This window comes from Garra rufa, chromosome 22 (assembly GCF_049309525.1).
Source record: "Garra rufa chromosome 22, GarRuf1.0, whole genome shotgun sequence".
NCBI classification, from domain to species: Eukaryota; Metazoa; Chordata; class Actinopteri; order Cypriniformes; family Cyprinidae; genus Garra; species Garra rufa.
Genome location: NC_133382.1, coordinates 20,664,278 through 20,686,584, shown reverse-complemented (window position 1 = coordinate 20,686,584; position 22,307 = coordinate 20,664,278). Strand labels below are relative to the sequence as shown.

General features: G+C 34.9%; 1 protein-coding gene across 1 annotated transcript in view; it reads right to left on the bottom strand.

Moving 5' to 3' along the window:
• Positions 1-1,948: 1,948 nt before the first annotated feature.
• The window catches only part of ca10a (carbonic anhydrase Xa), a 232,012-nt gene continuing 211,653 nt past the window's right edge, over positions 1,949-22,307 (bottom strand). Inside the window, exons 7-10 of the mRNA XM_073828405.1 lie at positions 17,684-17,756; positions 13,594-13,748; positions 11,264-11,438; positions 1,949-2,635 (exon numbers count right to left, since the gene is read on the bottom strand). Coding sequence (XP_073684506.1) covers positions 2,613-2,635; positions 11,264-11,438; positions 13,594-13,748; positions 17,684-17,756 — 426 coding nt within the window. The 3' untranslated portion in view covers positions 1,949-2,612. The remainder of the gene's footprint in view (positions 2,636-11,263; positions 11,439-13,593; positions 13,749-17,683; positions 17,757-22,307) is intronic.

Below are 22,307 nucleotides of genomic sequence, written 5' to 3'. Positions count from 1 at the left end.
TGAAAGAAATATAGTTCGCATTACACCAAACCTGAAACTAACACTCGGTATGTGAATTATCAGTTATTCTGTTCATCCATTAACAGAAAAAAAATCTCTCATTGGACACGAAAATTAAAGGATTTGTTAGCATATTTACATATTTATCTGAGAGGTATCAAAAAGCAATACTCACGTCCTGGCTTGTAGAATAATAACGGCCCAACTGTCTGTTCAAATTTAAAAAGCGCTTCGGAACAGTGACGAGTAAATGTCGTACAGTGGTTGTCCAGACAGCCTAAGCACAACTTTCAGAGATGGCCCTGAACCGTGGTAGAATGGCAACATTGTGACAACGTAGTAACAACCTGAGGACACAACGTAGAACCAACAACCTTTTAGCCATGTTGTTACAACGTTGCTAAAAGGTTGGCTACGTTGTGGCAACGTTCTGTGTTTGTTGGGAGTATCGTCCCTTGAGAAGATAATGTTAAAATTGTTGCTGAAATGTGAGGGGTGTACTCACTTTTGTGAGATACTGTGTGTATATATATATATATATATATATATATATATATATATATATAAAGCTATAGTATTTGTGCATTTATACTAAAGGTATTTAGACTACTGTTTTTCATACAAACACCAAGAAACCATGTTGATAGGTAAAATCTCAATACCATAGTACAAATCTGTGGTTATCATGATCTAAATGTTTGCTATTATGGCAGACCAATGGCTAATTTGAACCATTTTAACCACAAAAAATGAGGTTGTTACAATTTTTATGGATGTTACTCTTTGTGATAATGAACATAAATTTACATCCTAACTCAAGCTACTTCTGTCAACTCAAGCTACTGTCAAAAACAAAAAAAGTTGACAGTTGTTATTGACATTCAAAATGATTGTTATTATTGGTTGGTATAGATATGGGTTCTGGAAATGCCATCTGATCACAATCACTGTTCTTTATGCCTTTGAGCATCTGGACATTTGTGTCTCGATGGACTTTTAATAAAAGTCTTCCATCATTTCATCCAGCAGATGCTGCTCTTAAATTCCCTGAGAGCCGAAGACCTTTTCATTGCCTTATTAATGTAATATCATTAATATCCTCTGAGCATCTGAGTGCCTCCTTTTCAGGTTTGTGATATTTATAGTCCTTGGCAGGAGCAGGTATCACAGAGAGGAGAAGTGAGTGTGCACCACTGAGATATACTGTATGGGAGGTGTTCGAGTCCAGGGGTGATTATTTGTCAGGAGTAAAACACAGGGAGTATTTATCTATCAAAAGGTTTAATTCTGTTTCTTCCACTGCAGGCCTGATAGAAAAATGGCCACAATAACCATGAGCGCTTGCTGTTGAAACTTTCTGCCTCTCGTTATCTTTTTATTAGCCGTCTGTGAGGTGCCGAGATAAAATACTAGAATCACAGGCCGTGTTTTTCCTCACACCAGGGTTAAAACAGGAGGTATGCTTCATTGATTGAGATATAATTAAACCAAAAGGTGGTGTGGAGGGATCAATGCGGCTTTCGCTCGCTGATGGCAACAGAGTCCACAGCAAATCAACACTGCAGTGTTTCTTGAAGCAGCTTCAGTCTCATTAAACACGCATTAGAAATCATCTCGCCAACAAAAATGTAATGCGTTTTAAACCAGCTGATTCAAGTCAAAACTAAAACGAATCACCTCTAAACAGCTCCTAAGACGTCCACATCAAACCCCATGTAAAATATGCGTTTCTTCTTTTTTTTTTTTTTGAGGTTATTTAATGCTTATGTAGAACAATTCATTTTACAGGGGCAGCCAAAGACATTGAAAAATATTTACAAAGATTAACTTTCCAAACACATTTATTGGGCCGATAACATTAATCAAACACAGTGTATGACCATTGTAAACAATGAAACAGAAAAAAAGGCATCAGCTCTGCTCCAGAAAGTGCGCCAAGCGTAAAATATTCAACTTTTTTCATTTATTTTCCCTCTGATATTATTTCTTTTTTTAAATGTTTATTTGTATCTTTACATATTCATTTTCAGCATGAATAATTATATTTACAAGGCCAAGACACGTTTTTTTTTTCACAGACATCACCCCATAGTCGTCTTTATGATGTTTTTTTTTTTTTTTTTTTTGTCTTGACAATAAACCTGCAAGGCTGCCTCTCCACCCTCTCCACAGCGTGAGCGAGAATAAAGATTGAGAATGCAGTTATGTTTCAAGGATGTTTCTGTATCGGTAGGGTGGTTCAATGTCCTGTCCCTTTTTCCCAGATTGGTAGCAAGTTGTCCATATGTACAAAGGCTAAAAACATTCAGTTCCATTTGTGAAGAGCCTATGAAATAAATGTTATATATTTTTTGTGTTTTTCCCAAAAAAAGGTATCAAAACATTTGTGTTGTTATAACTGCATGTCACTAGTTTTGATTGGATGTATGAAATTGGATCGCTTTGCCAACAGTGCAAAGTCTCTTCTTGCTGGGGTTTGTTTTTTTTCTTTACAACATCATGACTGTATCTGGCAGGACATATGTCAGTCTTCATTCTGTACTGATCCATGAGCATTCCTCTTCGTTCTTTTTCATGTTGTTAGTGTTCTTGGGCTGATCCGTGTCCTGGCTCTATTTCAGCAGCCATTCGTTCACTGTAAAGGGAAAAATACAGTATTATGTTTATTATCACATCACTTCATATCACACATTTTTAAAACCTTTTGTATAAAATGCCCGGATATTGTGTCAAATGACCTTTTCTGAACAATCAATCACCTTATTGGAAGTTAAAATCAATACAAATTAATGTTAACTGGTAAGAGGAGCATACATTTTGAGAAAAACATTCCAGGATTTTTCTCCATATACTGGACTTCTATGGAGGCCAATGCGTTCAAGGTCCAAATTCTAGTTTTGACACAGCTTCAAAGGGCCCTACACTATCCCAGCCGACAAATAAAGGTCTTAAATAAAATCCTGGAATGTTTTCCTTAAATCTTAAATTCTTTTTGACTGAAGAAAGAGACAAAAAAATCTTGGATGACATGGGGGTGACATTTAACATTTACAGATAAGGATATAAAACATAAGTTATGTCTACATTAAAGTTTTTCTCAGTTGCTTTAGTACATTTCTCAGGTCCCAACTGAAATTCTCAAAACAACTTGTTCAAACTTCACATCATTTAGTCATTCGTGCACATCATAAAAGCAATTTCTCATACTTTTGAACAAATTGCCAATGCTTTGGTACATTGATTTTGTACAACTGTCTGCCGTTTCCTACAATATTAATTGCTTATGTCATGTTGATGAAAATATATTATATTGTTTGTGTTAAATAGTCTTCAAAACATATAATTGCATAAGCCATTAAATGCTAAATGCTTGAACTAGTTCTCATAAACTGTCAAGCATATTTTATATACCTTTCTGTTTGACGTCTTTTTGTAAATGTGTCCTGATTTGATGAATTGCATTGCTGATTTCTTAATTTTACTAATGAATGGGAATGTAAAGTGTTAGATCAACCAGTTTTTTTAAAATAGCTCAGAGGTGTACTCCTTCAGTTATGTGACCCTGGACCACAAAACAAGTCTTTTAAGTAGCACGGGTATATTTGTAACAATAGCCAAAAATACATCGTAGCCTATGGGTCAAAATTATTGATTTTACTTTTATGGCAAATTAAATACATTTAGTAAATATTAAGTAAAGATCATGTTTCATGAAGATATTTTGTAAATGTTCTACCGAAAAAAAAAAAAAAAACTTACATTTTGATGATAACATGCATACAGTAGTAAAAAACTTAAAAGGCGGTTTCCAGATATTGTCCTTATTCACAGTTTTCAGATGATATATAAATCTCAATAAAAAAAAAAATACCCTCATGACTAGTTTTGTGTGTTTGTCACATATATACATTGAGCACAAAATATTATAACTTCTAACAATGGAAGAACAAACAGGGTCAACACTCGGGGAAAAAGAGACATAAGGTTGTGTAATAAAAAGAGTAGGGAGGCAAAACAGAGTATGAGGTAGAAAAGGCCATAAAAATGAATGATGCAATGAATCGATTTTAAAAAAGGTGCATCGGATACATGTTGGCATTTGTGTCGCAATGCATCATTTCTAACCGATTTATTTATATATAATTCTTAGATGCGCTATACTTTTATTACTTAAAAAGTAATGAGAGATGACTGATAGTGAATGATTTGCAGATCCCGAGTACCACTGGTAAAATCTAATCTTGTAAAATGTGGGGTAAGTACTGCCTCTCCATAGTATACACAAAGTATGTGCAATTGCAAATCTCGAAAGTAAAAAGCGAGAACACATTCCAGGGCTCTACGCTTACTTTTCTTGTGAGGAGCACTTGTGCTCCTAACTTAAAAAATTTAGGAGCACATTCTAAACAATAATCGAAAAATCTTATAAAAAATTTGCCTTCCTATTACGAAGTTATATTTGACTTCTTAAAGGTCACATATTGTACACTTTTTTGTAGGTTAATTTTAGCTGTTGATGTCCTTAAGAATATATATTTGCGGTATAAGTGCCAAAAACCATCTCAATACATTTTTACAGCTCCTCTTTTAGGAGCTCTGTCAAGGTCGATTTGGCCCGTCTAATTAATATTCATGAGCCTCTCTTCTGATTTGCCTGTTGTTTTCTGTGTGACGCACGGCCAGGCCAAGAGATCAAGGAGTTCATCACTATCTGCGCTGAACCGCAGATCGTTCGGCATCCATAGACTGACCAGCGTTTTCTCGTGTTGTTGTTGCTTAGCAATGACTGAAGACGGTGACTGAGTAGATCGGGCGTCACATTTTTACGGAAGTCACAGCGGCTCGCCAAAAGGCACAGCTACTTTATACAGGCTGTATGCATTTTACTGAGGATTGACTGTTTTGAAACTTATATGGTAGTTACATAGCCCCTAGACCTCAGTTATCCTGAAAAAAGCCAGGAAATTTCGGTTTTGACAATATGGGACCTTTAAGGTGATTTACAGGGGAATTTTGATTTAACCTTTGTTTTCATATGTTTATTGAGGCTCAGAGGTGGCAGGAGGGCAATCAAATTCCTAAATTCATGTTGAGATTAAGGTTTGAATACAGAAATATTAAAGATTTAAATAACTGCCAGCAGGTGGCGGCAAGACACTGATTTAATTACTGAATCATATCATTCATTTGATTTGTTCGAACGATGGTTCATTCAGGAATAAAGCAAGTGAGTCTTTATGGATGGGAAATTGAATCATTTCACTAGATTAGTTTAAAAAGCAGGTTTCATTCATAAACGAAACACCGCTGTGTCTGAGTGGAATTGCGCCGCAACTCAGTTGTGACTTGTTTCAGACTACTTTTGATGGCAAAATAGAGCAAAATCAGACAACAGTGTTATAAGTCACTTAATATTAACTTCTTTATTTAACTGCTGTATTAAATCAATATCCCATTTACAAACTCCCTTAAAAATTATTCAAAGCTTAGTTCGCGACATCACAAAGCTCTATTATAATCGACGACACTGTCTATACTGCACAATCAGTCTTTTATTTACACTCTCTCTACACTTTATATATGAAAGGATTCGTGAGATATGTCTGTGATACATTACTCAACGTTGCAAAAACACGTCGAAACCTTTAAAGCTCCCCTAAGCGCAAACACAAATATGTTGATCGGGTCAGTCACACGTGGTGCTCCTAAATATTATTTCACAGTCGCACGCAGTAATTTTTAGTCGCAAATGCGAGTGAAATGGTCGCACTGTAGAGCCCTGCAATCAAAAGCGATTTCAGTGCCCCACATATTAATATTTTTTTTCCTCTGATCTTGTATTTATTCCCTTTAGGGGTTCTATAGTACGTAATTTTCTTTCCAAATACAATATTCAATTTGGGCACATCTCTAATCTGTACCATATTGAATTGCATAGCATCATCATTTTTTTCCTATTGCATTGAATAGCATCACACTGCATCGTAATAGGGATGTATCTCAGGCTGTAATGATTGTTCGATTCTATTAGAGCAGTAGTTCCCAACTACACTGCACATTCTGCATCTCTCCTTTGTCTGACACAACCATTTCAGGTCTTGGAGTTGATTTAAGGAGACGTGGAAAACATGAAGTATTGGGGGGCCTCCAGGAACATGGTTGGGAACCACTGCATTAGAGTATTCGATTGCATTTTGCCCATGACGAGTAATTGGCAAAATACAGGAAGTGACGCATTCCACATATTAAACCCATTTTAAAATCATAATGCTATTAAGATTCAATTAACTAATATATGAGTTGCAGGTTTAATATATGCACTTTAATTGTTTACATGCGCGTAGGTTAAGTATGTGTGTCTCAGAGCGGCTCCGTTCACATTAAATGCTGCTACACAAACTGTGATGATTCACATGTGTGGACTGTCTCAAACTAAATCTCTGCCAGTTGTTGTGAGTTTGGGTTTATTATAACGTTCATCTGGGAACGCAATGTGTGCCATTTCATCAGATTTGTAAGGCAAATAATTTATAAACCTACGCAAGCACAGGAGAATACATCGATATCTTAATATAGCTGTTCATCGCAATTTCAAAATGTTTAAACCCTCACCCTGAGTTTACATGTTTCGATGTCCATATATTCAAGTAATTACAGTGGCTGTAGCTTTTCTATCATAAAGAAATGGCCAAATATTAAAGATTAAGTGGACATTTGAATTAAATGCTGCCGTGTCCATATTAAACAAGGATTAGATTGCTCAGTAAAGTGTAAAAACAATCGTCAGGCTGTTGGCGCCCACTGCAGGCATTTGTTATAATGCGTAATGCACATTAGCTCAGTTGTTTATCATTCATTATGTATTTAAACAGTTTTGTTCAATAAAACCATATGATTACTTGCTTTTGATACTAGTTGAACTAATTATTATTTCCTCATTGCTATTATATATGTATTTTAAGTCATTTTAAAGGCTACTGTTCACTTAGGTCTATTATTACCAAAATAATTGTTAGTGACAGTCCAAGGCAAATCATATTGCATCGCATCACATCACATCAGTAGCTGCTTCATATGTATCTTTAATGTATCGGATTGTTGGCTGTGTATCAGTATATATGTATCGCATCAGCCTCCGTTACAGAGATGCACATCCCTAACACACACACACACACACGGATAAACTGTTTATATTTACATGTGTGTATCTTGTCTTTCTTTTCTCTGTATATCACCATGACATTGTACTTGTTGTCAGACCACCAATAAAAGAGTAACTGTCTAGTATCTTGCAATCAATATCACATACAGTAATGTGTAAATGTGTACTGTTGAAATTGATATGCCACACAGAAAAAGTGCAGCATTGTGCCTTTTCAATTACTGTCATGAAAACCATAACCATAGTTTACATCAGGAAATACACTGTTATTGACAACCTGGCTAACCATTTGACTATATTGTATCTTGTTTGTGAACAATGACACACTGACTTGTCATTTTGATGGCACTGTTGTGTCCATTGACAAATGCTTTTGAGAGATGAACTAAGAATTATGAGCAAGTTACAGGCTTTTGCAGGAAACCTATTGTGTGGTGCCGTTTGTACAAATTGTTTGGAGAAATGCACTTACTGGTTTGCAGATGTTAAGGATGATTCGAGAAAGCGACTGAGGAAAAACTGTAAACAAGGCAAGCTGAGATAAACTCAGTGTGCGAGTTTTATGAGTTTGAAGTGCTCGATACAAAGCATGTCCACAATTTGGATTGTGCAGTTTTCCCTCAGCAGTGTACTCTGACGCATTTGCAAAATCAAATGATCAATATATACAGTATAGTCTCACTTTGTTTGAAGATAATCAATTTCAGACTTTTTTTTTCAAGCTCTAGCTCCTGTTCTGTACAACTGTGTTCATGTTCATTGTGCAGTTTCTCAGAATTATAATTTTCCCTTGCACCCTGAATATCACACCACCTCAAGCTAAAATTTAACATTCAATTAGCCTGCAGACACCTCACAGTGCTAGCTACAAAAGGATACGTCTCTCTGGTTAAGATACATGACCTCAGATGCCTAACCAACACTAATTAAATGCCTCTATCCGTTCCTTCTCCTCCAAGATATTTACATCTTTTTAACAACTCAAATGTAATAAAAGGAAGGAACCTTTTTTGTATCGCTCATTTGCCCGCTGGTGTGGTAAATCCAACCTCTCAAACAAGTGCGGCACGATTCATCACTTCACTGCTGTATCGAGAGTACACGCGAATTCTCCGTAATGAAATTTTGCGATAAGAGCAGGCTCAATAAAAGAGCCTTCTTTTCCTTGTACATGATGCTTTAGTGCTGAAACAATTTACAACGGCATCTCAGGCATTTTGGTAGAAACACAAACACATCTTAAGATGCCTATGGCTCTCCAAGCAAGCAGACTGCTCCGTTACTGAGATTCCTACACCTCTTATACAAGCTCACTCAATAAATGATGCATGGTCAAGAGAAGATTACCAGTAATTATCCAAACACTTTTAACAGGATGACAGAAAAACCAGTTATTTATAACCAGCAGGAATTATAAGGTTGTTACATGATGGTAAATATTGGCTCATAAACTACTGCATAATTCATTTCACTCATCTAATATGTACAAAATGCATGCTTATGTGCTCATGTTTTTGAGTGTTTTATAACAGTACAACATACCTTAAATCACATTGGCTGTATTACGAAACCTAGTGAGCAATCTGGTTGTCTCTACTGCCTACCTAGGTGGTCATGGATCCTCATAAATCTTTTATGAAGGTGTTGCAATTATTTCTTATGAATAAACAAACATAGCTTGATTTTACATATCACCGAACATTTCAAAATGTCAAAAATGTGAAAAGTGAGGAAAATAAAGGAAAAGTCATTCATTATCGATGAACTTTTTCAATAGTCACCTGGAAACCTGGAAGTTTGTTCATTATAACCAACAATGATGTTATTCTGCCTTGGATTCTGTGTTGTTTTAAAGACTTAAATGATGAAAGCTGTAGAAACACTTTTAGTTTTGTCATGTGCTGGTTTAGTCCAGTGTTGTTTTCGTCAACGATGACGATGACGAAATCATTTCGTTGACACCACTTTTTTTCATGACGATAACGAGACGATGACGAGATAAAAAAATGGCTCGTTGATGACTAAAACATGACGAGACGTGTGTGAGTTTTCGTTGACGAGACGAGAATAGACGAAAATGTTAGTGGGTGGTCCGTCAGACGTTTAAAATGCATGACATTTCCGCTTATTGTGCATGCCAATTAAAACTTAAAAAGTATCTGACGCTATGGCAAGCCGTTTTAGCATTAAATACTCTTTGCTGTACTAGTATGGCAAGCCGTTTTAGCATTCCATCCTTGTTTGTCTTTTATGTTCTAAAACATTCCTTCATTATTGTAATTATTGGTGAAAATAGTCGATCCGGAAGCTCACATTGTGTTGAACTATAGATCTGCTATTTTCAGAACTTATAAGTGACACTACCCAACAGCAAAATATTTACTGACCTACATTAATTTGTTAAAAGTAGTGTTGTTTTTGGCGGCCGATTTTCATTTTAGTTTTAGTCTAGTCTTTGTGTGAACCTGATATTTTAGTTTTTATTAGTTTTAGTCAAGTTCATACACCTTTTAGTCTAGTCAAGTTTTAGTCGACTAAAAGTCTGAGCATTTTAGTCTTATTTTAGTCAGAATTACCCATGACTATTTTAGTCTAGTTTTAGTCGACGAAAACGAATGACATTTTAGTCTAGTTTTAGTCGACGAAAACTGATTACATTTAGTCTATTTTTAGTAATGCAATTTTATTTAACCCAGTCAATATAGTATAAGTACCTAGTAGTATAGACAAAACCAAAGTTTTCTTTTAGCCAAACCCATTTCAAACAAGGTTCTTATTATATTTTTGTTACCTTATAGGCTGAAAAATGCATCCATTGCAGAAGATGCTCTAATTTTAATTTACAACATTTATTTTACCTACCAAACATGTTAGAAGTACACACACATAAATTGAAAAACATTTAATAAAAACAATAAATAAAATAGCATCACATGACAATGTCAGAAAAAAAAGAGAAACAAGGTTTGAATGGTCAAGCTACAATTTACTAAAAATTAGTGATGTGACGTTCGACACTCGAAGCTTCGAATAATAATCAACTTAACAATATTCTTAATTTACTTGATCGTCTATGCATACAAGAATCTTTTGTACTTTTTTTTTTTTTTTAAGTTTATTTACAGATTAATTCATTTATACCTTCTGTAAGTACAATATTTCTTATGGTTTTCTTAGCATAAATTTATTTATTTTATGAAATTGTCCAAAAATTGCTTGGACATCTGGGATGCAAAAGAAACGTTTTCCACCTTTGACCACAAGATGTCATTAGTGTACAACGTGTTGAAAAGCTTCGAGTAATGAACCTTTTTAGATACAGTTGATCCCTTTGGTGCTTCGAAAAGCTTCATTTTCCTATCACTACTAAAAAGTAGAAAAAAATGTATGTGTTCTTCCTCCTTTTTCCCCCAAATATGAACCCTATCTGGCCGGCCATTGGTCCCTTTATCTGTGTCAGACTTAACTTTGTTTGTGGGCGTCTTCTAGATAATGCAGCGAGTGGAGCTTGAGGGAGTGACGTCGCCTGCGGTTTAGGCTAGAAGGGATACAGCTCTGGCTACTGGGCATGCGCACATCAATCTAACGTTATAACATTTCGTTTCGGCTCGTTTTCGTCAACGAAAATAAAAGAGACATTTTAGCATAGTTTTTATTTTGTAAACAACATTTAGTCTCGTTTTTATTCATCAACGATATTTCATAATACATTTTATATAGTCATTGTCACATGACCAGCATTTTCGTTTCGTCTCGTCTCGTTTTCGTCACGTGATAAAGGTTCGTTGACGATGATATTTAGTCATAATTTTCATTGACGAAAGCAACACTAGTTAAAAGACTACTTTTTTCCCTTTTTTTGACTAAAACTAGACTAAAACCTTTTTGACTTTTCGTCGACTAAAACTAGACTAAAACCTTTTTGACTTTTCGTCGACTAAAATTGGACTAAAACTATCACATATAGAAGTGACTAAAATTTGACTAAAACTAAGAAGCATTTTAGTCCAAAAGACTAAGACTAAGACTAAATCTAAGATGGTTGTCAAAAACAACACTGGTTTAGTCTCTAATTCAAAGCGGGCTGACAGAGACACTGACCTCGGTACTGCAACTTCTGTGCCCTGTTGTTTGGGCAGTCCTTGCCCTGCATGCTGAAGTTGATGTTGGTGCGGATACAGCGGTTGTTCAGAGGCTGTACTGGGCGCACGTTGTCACTCATGCTGAGGAATATCTGCGAGGGCTGGTTCTGACTTAGCAGTCGCATGGAGTGCATCTGTAAGGAGGACACAGACAGAGCAGACGTTTTACATCGACTCTCTGATGGCAGGTCAGGCAATTATCGCACAGTCAATCCAATCCTAACAGACCCGCATCAAAAAGCATCTGGGGAGCTGCGTGAGAGTGTCATTCAAGAACAGATTATATTACGTGTCATCAAAACAGCGTATCTGCAGGGTCAAAAGTGACGCATTCTGCCTTAAAGCAGCATGCCGTTAACTGAATCCATAAAAATTGATTCTTGGATCAAGTAAATAACGCTGAAAGATTTACTTGATTATTCTATTTGTTTGTTTACGTGGTGTTCTGGAGTTCTAACAACTTTCGGTAACTCAAATAATGCATCTTGATGCAGCTTTTCTATTATGATAATCTGTTTTTTAAGTCCTTAAGCAGAGCTGATGACATTTTTACATTGAAAAATGGTTTTGTTGTTCAGTCTGATTTGTTCTTTTCTTAGCATGCACTTGGGCATGAATAATTAATATGGTTGCATTGTGTGACTGTTTGCTAGTTTTATTTACACTGATGTTGTCTGGATGTGTTTGTTCCTTCACTTAAAATGATCAGGTAGTTGTTGCTCTTGTCATGTTTCATGGAGTCTTGCTGTCTTTTATTTCATGATTTTTGTGGTAGTACATCGACAATCGTAGAACTTTAAGTTCTTAAAACTTTAGTACTCAAAGGAATAGTTCACCCAAAAATGAAAATTATGTCATTAATTACTCACCTTAATGTCCTTCCAAACATGTAAGTCCTTTGTTCATCTTTGTAACACAAATAAAGATACTTTTTTCATGAAATCTGAAAGCTTTCTGACCCTGCATAGACGGCAAGCAACTGACACGCCCAAGGCCCAAAAAGGTATTAAGGACATCTTTAAAATAGTCCATGTGACATCAGGGGGCAGTTGTTCAAAAAGCTTAATCTGGATCGGAATGATCTGGATTTGCAAATCCCATGTGTTGCTATCTAGGTTCAGGTACTGTAAACCATCTTACTTTTGTGCCAATTTTTCATAGCAAAATAGGATTGGATCAGCCTGATTCAGATACACACTTGTTCAGATTTCCAAATCTGGATTACTACTGCCAAGGGACATGGTGATGGAATAAAAAAAGCCTTTCTAGTTTTGCATTGCATTTACACAAATAACTACTTCTAACTGGTCCATCTCTGATGATTGTGCCAATTTAGTTTACAATCAGTGATTAAATTAATTTTTTAAATTAAATATAGTATTTTTGTTTGATATTGACAGCTGATTGGGGATATTACATTTTGGGGATTTTTGGACCAGTAATATTAAAATGTTAGTTTCTGAAATCCACCCTTCTGCCAAGATCAGAATAATCTTTATTTTTTTATTTTTTAATCAAAAGTATCCCAATCTTACAAAATATTTTAAATGACACAAACTGACGGATCTACTCCAGATCAAAACCAAGATTGGATTTTGTGTTGAAATCCGAATAAAGGATCCTTATTTCCCTTTGAACAACCCATTTTCAAAATTTGATCCAATCGCCAAAATTTGATCAGATTACTTTTAAACAACTGGCCCCAGAGGTTCAACCTTAATTTTTTTTAAAGATACAAGAATACTTTTTGTGCGCAAAGAAAAAAATAATGACTTTATTCAACAATTTCCTCTTTTCCATGTCAGGTACATGCGTGTGCATTTCTCCAAAGCTTGCTTCTGCTTGCAAACAAGGTGCAATTTTTGAATAAAGGCATTACTTTAGTTTTCTTTGTGCACAAAAATTATTCTCATAGCTTCATGAAATTAACGATTAATCTCTGATGTCACATGGACTATTTTATCAATGTCCTTACTACTTTTTTGAACCTTGAATGTGTCAGTTGTGTTTCTGTCTATGCAGACTCAGCCAGCACTGGTATCAAAAATATTTTAATTTGTGTTTCAAAGATGAAGAAGGTCTTACAGGTTTGGAACAACATGAAGGTGAGTAATTAATGACAGAATTTTCATTTTAGGGAGAACTAACTAAACATTACGTAATGTAACTCGAGAAATCCTGTTACAAGGTTTTAAAAAAAAAATATTTTGTAAATGAATTGAATGAAAAAACTCCCTGCAAACTTAGCACAAATACCTAATTTATTTTAAACAGTGTACACTGTTTTACCTGCATCTTTGTGACGTAAATTGGCTTGTTCATCAGAATCCACGTTGCGGTCTCGTAGCACGGTGGGATTGTCATAGACCCTTCGTAAGTGATAAAACTTGCCGTCTCTGGATAAACTTCCTCGATGTTTAGACCCGCGAGAAGGTAGGCATCATCTACACAAAGAGAGTGAAAAATGTTGCTTATCAATTAAAACTCATCTAGGGAGCACTTTCCAGCCAAAGTCAAACTTCAATATATAAGCAACAAAAGAACGCCTTGAAATAATGTCCAAACAACAACAGCAAAACAGAAAGCAACAGTAGTAACCAAAACATTCTTTATCTTTGCTTGTCAACAGTTCCTTTCAGTATTTATGTGTTGCGTTTGATTGGTTTGGATGAGTGGTGACAGCACATGTTATTTTGACTTCACAATAGCGGGCCGACATGAGATAATGCAGCGCTGAATTTATGAGGAACAGCAATATTGAACCTTCCTTCCACTGACAACAGACAAGTAATAGGTTCTGACTCACGCCAGCCAGAGGAAATAGTTCGTTATTCTCCCTCTATCCCATTGATTACTACTCTATCTCTATCTCCCCGCATGTTTGCCATTCCACTGGCGTCATCGCGCAGAACTTTGATAGCTTTGGTGGCATAAGTAATTCCTTTTGGCTGTGGAGGACGGGGATCTGTTTGAAAAATACATGCACTAGCTCCACTGCCGCTGCAGCGAGGGCTGGTAGTAGTGCGTTTCCAAAGATTCAAGCGGGAACCGAGCGGGAGGCAGGTTGGGGGGGGGGGCTCTGACAGCTGTCAAAGCCTACGCTCCTCTGCCCTCCCCCTGGCAGTGCTGACGAGTCCTCCCTGAGCTCAACTAGCCTGTGTTCATGCACCGCTGCGGCCTGGGAGACACGCACCAGCCACCAGGGGTCAGAACATTTTATCTATTCATCCGCTCTTTCCCCACCCCTATTAATTCAATTATGAAGGCCTTTTTTCAAAAGTCCCTCTGGTGAGTTAAAGGATAATGCCATGGAACATTTCCACTACACTGCATGTCAGCTTCGGCCGTGAAATATTCCCAAACTAGAAACTGGTGTTAGTTCTCAAGGCTGAATACATTTGCTGCTCAACACCTTTGTCTTTGCTTACACGAGTCTTGTGCCGTCAAACCGCTGCTGTTCATCAATAATTTGCATGAAGGTTTGGCATGAATTACAGAATTAGGGTGTAAAACAACACAGTCCATTACAAAATAGCCTATCACAATGCACTGCAGTTGAAGAGTTTAAAACTAATACTCAAGCACTTTGTGATTTATGGTTTACGGATTTGTCATAAAAGTCAATTATAAATGTTAAAGTGCAGGTCATATGGGTTTTCAAAAAATATATATTTTTGCAGTTTCTAATGTAGCTATTCTATAAACGGTCTGCTTTTTTTAAACTTTTTTTGTCTAAATGGTTCCATAAAGAACCTTTAACATCTGAAGAACCTTCCTGTTTCACATAAGGGTCTTTGTGGTGAAATAAGGTTCTTCAGATTATAAAAAGTTAAGAAAGAGATGGTTCTTTAAAGAACCTTTGACTAAATGGTTCTTTGTGGAACCACAAATGTTTTTTCTGTCATTGCTGTGAAGTACCTTTATTTTTAATAGTATACTTAAAAGTTAAGACACGGAGTGTCTTTTGTCTGTCATTCTTCAGACATTACAGACATTTTTGGTTTACAAACTGTATTGTTACATCAGTCATGTTAGTCACGGCTAACATATCCACCATTATTATTTTGTTAAGTGTTCACAGTTTAGCAGTAGGCATGATTCACTTGCATAAGTGTTAAACAGATTTTTTTTTATGTAAAGGTGCATGCTTTGTCAAAGGTTGTGCTCACTAACTTGCTCAAGTATTCCTTTCTGTACCAATCACAACAGACTTGGCCAGCTGACCAATCAAAGCAGAGCAGGCTTATGGAAGTGAGGGTTTTCAGACATAACTGCCTCAAATGAACCCTTTCGAAATCATTGAGAAATGACTCTAACATTAAATATATATTCTGAGAAAATTATGATGTTTTCTGACCTTAGATGCATTTAAACCTATAGTAGGGGACTCCAGCACAATATTAGGACACTTTAAAATACCATATGACCTGCTCTTTAAATGTATTTTTGTGGGCCTGGAAGTCAGCATCCCCTGGGTTCCCTCAATAAAAAGCCAGTTGGATCTTTTCATTGGGTTTTGGATTATTGCAGAAAATAAGCTTCGCGACCAACTAAAGTGTATTATTCTTACTCAAATTAACTCAGATTTAAGTTTGAAGCCTAAATGCAATCTCCAGAAGTAAAAACTAAAAGCTATGTTTGAACCACACCATGACATGACTTGAATGTTACAAAATCACCTTCTCTAATTAGGGCTTGGTAAAAAAAGTTAACAAAAGGAGCATTTTATACCATCCATGAATCGCAATAAGCTTTGTGCTTTGTTACTTTTGATATGAAACAAGGTCTCAGATGTTAAATTCTTTAACATTTTATTACAGTATTCAAACAATAAATGCTGTTTTGGCGCTGTTTACTATGGAGATTACTGTAACGCCTTAGTTCAAGTGAAGTGGAAGCGCATGTAAACTGATCATCTGCTCTGCTTCAACTAGTTTCAGAACAAAACAAACATGAATAAACATCCAAAAGGTATGTTTCAGAGTGAGTACAAATTACAGAATTGTTTAATTAGTGTTTAAAAAAAAAACGGCTTGTAAACAATGTCATGCAACGTCATATTTACCTCAGAAAAAACATATTTGGTAACCATACATTCATTAGTCTGCTAGAAAAAATAACTGTAGAGAGAAGCATTTTGCTAAATATATGCACCATTTAACATAAAAAAATATAATTTATGTTCTTCAATGCTTAATGTATGTTTGAATAAATCTGTTTTTTTGATGACAGCCACCATTTAAATGTTCATGAGTCAAAGACAAAAAAAAAGTTTAAGCATAAAAACAATGTGATACTGCTTTTAATTGTTGTTTTTTTTTTTTTTTCATTTTTTTGGAGTAGAAATATAATTATGTAATTGTTTTATTATAAAAACTTGAATCTTTGTATATAAATCAGTTCATTTTATCATTTCAATATTATAGTAATGTAGTATTAATTGACTCTCATGTATATTTTACATGAGATTTATTTTCATTGAGGAAATTTGGCATGTACTGTGCATGATATATATCCAAAATAATCTATATCGAACCTGAAATCAAATAGCAAGCTTGCAAATCAAATCAAATTAAGAAATGTGTCTCAAAACACACACACAAAAATTTGGACAACTTTAAAATCTTAAAATCTACAAGTTGAAATAGAAATCAAGCAGCGAACAAAATACAATTTATCTTGTGGCATCCAATTTGGACAAAAACTCTGGTAGCGATACTTTTATGCTTACTTCTCATGTTCAGACAGGCAGCAAAACTTTTTTGTTTTGGTGTATCTGACTCAAATGAAAATTTGACTTTACCATTATAGAAATATATTACTTTTTAAAAAATAAATTTAATTTAATAAATGCAGCCTTGTAAGCAAAAGAGACTTACAAACTAGGTGGTTTAAAATCTGATTATTATGTGTATCAGTCTAAAAGGTCAAATGTGATTTCAAGTAGGGATTTGACATATTAGGCACAATATTGTGTCTGAATGCACTCAATTCACCTCAATCTTGCCTACGTGATAATCACTGCATAGTGAATAGTAACTGAGTAAATGAGTCAGCGGTTTTAGACACATGAATGCGTAACATTCCTCTGTAATTTATTTTCTCATGAGTCAGCACCGCCTCGAGAGGTCATGATAAACATAAGCAGACGCAATATCTCCAGTTTTCTTTACCAACAGCCACCCTCAGATCTCACAGTGATGCTTACATCCTTTCTCTAGCAACTGATAAAGATACACCTGATATTGACTCAGACTATATGGTCTGAACAAACTGATATGATTTCATCACATGCAAAATGTCAATACAACTGATTGCATTTGAAAACCAAAATGGATATTGCGTCAAATGGTCAACAACATATCTTTTTTCTACTTACTCTTATATGTTATTCTTGTGATGGTGTCTCTGTTCAACATCCGATTCAGAAATGAATTTGAAGTCTCGGATATCTGAAATGGAACAGATGTCAAGGGAGGAAGGGCGGACAGTGAAAAACGGATGAGAATGACAGAGTGATAGACAGGAGAGGGAAAAAAAAATAGAAAAGAGGAGCAGGCAGGGAGAAAGAGGGTCGAAGGGAAAGTAAAAAGAAGCAGATAGTTAGTGACAGCTTTATTTCTAAATGGCAGACAACATGACTGAGAAAAAAAATTTAGTTTCTAACGTAAAAAACTCAGGTGCCAGAGTCACGTCTCTTGAAATTTACTTGATCCATTAAGGATCTGAAACAGTTTTTACTTCACTCAGATGCATTGGGATGAACCTTGAACAGTGTTCTGTAATTAAATGACACCTGATAGAACCACTTACGACACACTGACGTGTTCGCAATGAAAAGTTTTTCAAAAATTGTGACTGCTTTTAGCAAGTAAAACAGCATGAATGGAGCCAAAGAGACACAGTTACTGTGCTTTTCTTTGACTCCACTTTACTTGCTAATTTGAGACACTTTCAGTCTAAACGATGTGCCTTGTGACTACAACACAAATCACTTTTCTTTTGACCTCCTCATTGAGTGAACAGAGAAGTCTGCGGCTTAAAAGTCTTAGTCGCATTATTTTGAGACTTTCTGTGATATAACCTGTGGCTACGGCTAGCCATTATCTCTACCAAGAAATAATTAGGCTTGACTACACAGTGCGTGAAAAAAGAATTGCTATTACTTTCTCTCGCAATCAATGTTTTTGCGTTACTAAGAATATTGCCTTTGCAATCCATACAAGTAGCTGTTTATACCACAAACAAAATGGCTGGCTTCTCCATTTTGTGTTCGTCCCTCCCATGATGCATGGTGCATTTTTTTTGGGATCCTTTGCATTCATACTATTTAGACTCATATGGTTATATGTGACCCTGGACCACAAAACCAGTCATAAGTAGCACAGGTACAGTATATTTGTAGCAATAGCCAAAAATACATTGTATGGGTCAAAATGATTGATTTTCTTTTATGCCAAAAATCATTAGGATATTACGTAAAGATCATGTTCCATGAAGATACACTGTATTGCCAAAAGTATTGGGACACCCTCTTCTAATGAACAGGTTTAACTACTTTAGTAATTTCCATTAGTACAAATCTTAATGTTTAAGTATATAATGATATTCTAGGGAATTGTGTGCTTCTAATTGTAGAGCAACAGTTTGGACACAACCCTTTCCTATTCAAACATGACAATGCCTCTGTGTATAAAGCAAGGTTCAAACAGAAATGATTGATTCAGAACTTGACCGGTCTGCATAAAGTTAAGTCATAATCCTAGCTGAACACCTCTGGTGTGACTTTAAATGCAGACCTTGAGCCAAAAACTCATCGCCAAGCACTAATGACTTGTACATATGGCTAGTCATTTTAGACACTTCCAAAACTGGTGCAACAGAGATGGAAATACAATTTTTAAATACATGAATTATGCTTCCATCTTTGTTGCCACAGTTTTGGAAGTGCTTTTTTCTGTTCTAAAGAAGGGGGTGTCCCAAAACTTTTGTCCATTTTGTATGTACAAGTCATTGGTGTTTGGCGATGAGATTTTGGCTCAAGGTCTGTATTTAAAGTCACACCAGAGGTGTTCAGATGGGATTAGGACTTGGCTTTCTGCAGACCAGTCAAGTTCTTCCACACTGATTGAATCAATCATTTCTCTATTAACCTTGCCTTATACACAAAGGCATTGTCATGTTAGAATAGCAAGGGTCCTGTCCAAATATTAGAAGCAAACAATTCCCTAGAATATCATTACATGCTTAAACATTAAGATTTGTTTAAGATTGGAAATGACTAAAGTAGTCAAACCTTTTCATTACAAGGGGGTGTCCCAATACTTTTGACAATATAGTGTATGTTGTATATATTCAAACTTAATTTCTGATTAGTAATATGCATTGCAAAGAACTTCCTTTGGACAACTTTAAAAACGCTTATTTTTCTCAATATTTTGATATTCCAGATTTTCAAATAGTTGCATCTCAGCCAAACATTGTTCTGTCCTAACAAACCATAAATCAATGGAATGCCTATTTATTCAGCCTTCAGTTGATGTTTAAATCTCAATTTCGAAAAATATATACCTTTATGACTGGTTTTGTGGTCCAGGGTGACGTATTATATCAACACTATTAGCTCTCGAACTTGTCAGTTTTTTCTTAAATAGAGCTGATAGTTTGAATGTGTTCTCAAATCATTAAACAAGTCGAATGCTATATTAGTCAAATCTTACAGTATACTTTTACACTTTTTATAGTTTTTTTTTTTTTTTTTGCAAATAATCAGGGCTGCACATGTGTTTTTCGGTCTAGAGGGCACCTGAAAATTTGGTTTGGTGCTTTTTTATAGTGTAACCATTAAAAAAGGAAACAATTAATAATAGTATTATTGTATTTTATTTAGTTAAATTTCTTTAAAAAAAAAAAACGAAATAATATATGCAACAAAAAGTATTATATTTAAAAAAAAAAGAGTATTAAATAAAAATACAATTATTTTAAAGTACACTTAAAAATGCAATGCTAATATTTACATTTTCCTTTTTTCACTTTATTTTTATTAGTGCCGTGCAATGATTAATCACATCCAAAATAAACGTTTTTGTTTGCATAATATGTGTGTGTGTACTGTGTATTTATGTATATTAAAATACACACACATGCACGGATATATTTAGGAAAAATTATGTTATATATTAAATATATTTATATATAATATTAATTATATAAAAAATACATGTAAATATTTTCAAAATATATACTGTGTGTGTGTGTGTGTGTGTGTGTGTGTGTGTGTGTGTGTGTGTGTGTGTGTGTTTATATATATATACACATAATAAATATACACTTATTTTGGATGCGATTAATCATAAATAATTGTTGCACAGCACAAATATTTATATGGTTTTTCGAATCAAAATCAGCAAGCTTTTTTTTGGCCAGTTGCCGATTTTAGCACAGCCGAATGAATCACATCAGTAGCTGGGTTTTCAGTTGCAAATTTAACTAAGTGCAAAACTGGAATATCACTTATAACATTAGTGAATAAGCACCGTTTCCATCCAAGTCAAAAAGAACAAAATAGTCACTTCCTGATAAACTGGCACTAAATATCATTAAGAAAACTAGGAGAAGCCACTGAATATAATAATTGTCATCTTAGCCCAGATGTCTGTCTTACTGTCTTTTGATAGTAAATGGAGATTGACCGTATTAGGTTTTGATGCACAGACTGTAATTATTTAGCATGAATTAGGCGTCTTCCATATGGACAGACAGCAGAGGTGACTGGACCAGACTCACGTCAAGGGAAAAGAGGACTAAGTCTGCCAATGACACTGGATGGGTTAATTATCTTAGCTTGAACTCTTGTCCTGAGGGAAAACATTATGTAATGGTCTCTCTGTGTCTCTGCAGACATGTCTACTCACTGTCCTTTAGTAAAGAAGGGGAAAGTTATTTCATAACCTTGTCCTTCCAGAATGACCGGGAGATGCACACTTAGTTTGCCTGTTGTCTGCTAATTGCATGGCTAATTGTTTCAGTCTCTTCCTCTATCCATCCCTCCATCCAAAGAATGAATGTGCTAATTCAAATTGAGAAACAAACTAGATGCTGTACTTTATACTATGTACACTACCAGTCAAAAGTGTTTGAACAGTGAGATTTTTAATGTTTTTAAAGAAGTCTTTTCTGCTCACCAAGCCTGCATTTATTGGATCCAAAATACAGTAAAATCAGTAATATTGTGAAATATTTTTACTAATTAAAATAACTGCTTTCTATTTGAATATATTTTAAAATGTAATTTATTCCTATGATCAAAGTTACATTTTAAGCACATGATCCTTCAAAAATCATTCTAATAGGCTGATTTGCTGTTCAAGAAACATTTATTATTAGTTTTATACAGTATATAATAATAGATGTAATTATCATAATCAGTAATTAAAACAGTACATAGTACATTTTTTCAGGATAGGAAGATCCAAAGATCAGCATTTATCTGAAATAAACTGGAGTCAGGGAATTATAGAAATTAATACTTTTATTTAGCAAGGATGCTTTAAATTGATGATAAAGACATTTATAATGTTATAAAAGATTTCTATTTCAGACAAATGCTGTTCTTCTGAACTTTCTATTCATCAAAGAAACCTGAAAAAAGTTTTAAACAAAGTTTTTTGATCAGCAAATATTAGAATGATTTCTGAAGGATCATGTGACTGGAGTAATGAGGCTAAAAATTCAGTTTTGAAATCCCAAGAATGAATTACATTTTAAAATATATTCAAATAGAAACCAGCTATTTTAAATCATAAAAATATTTCACATTTTTACTGTTTTTACTGTACTTTGGATAAAATAAATGCAGGCTTGGTGAGCAGAAGAGACTTCTGTTCAAAAACATTTGCCTGGTAGTGTATATAGTTATTGTTAATCATCATCTTTAGGATAAATTCAACAGTAAAAACAAAAACAATGATTGCCTATTTTGAGTGAATCATTTGTAATTT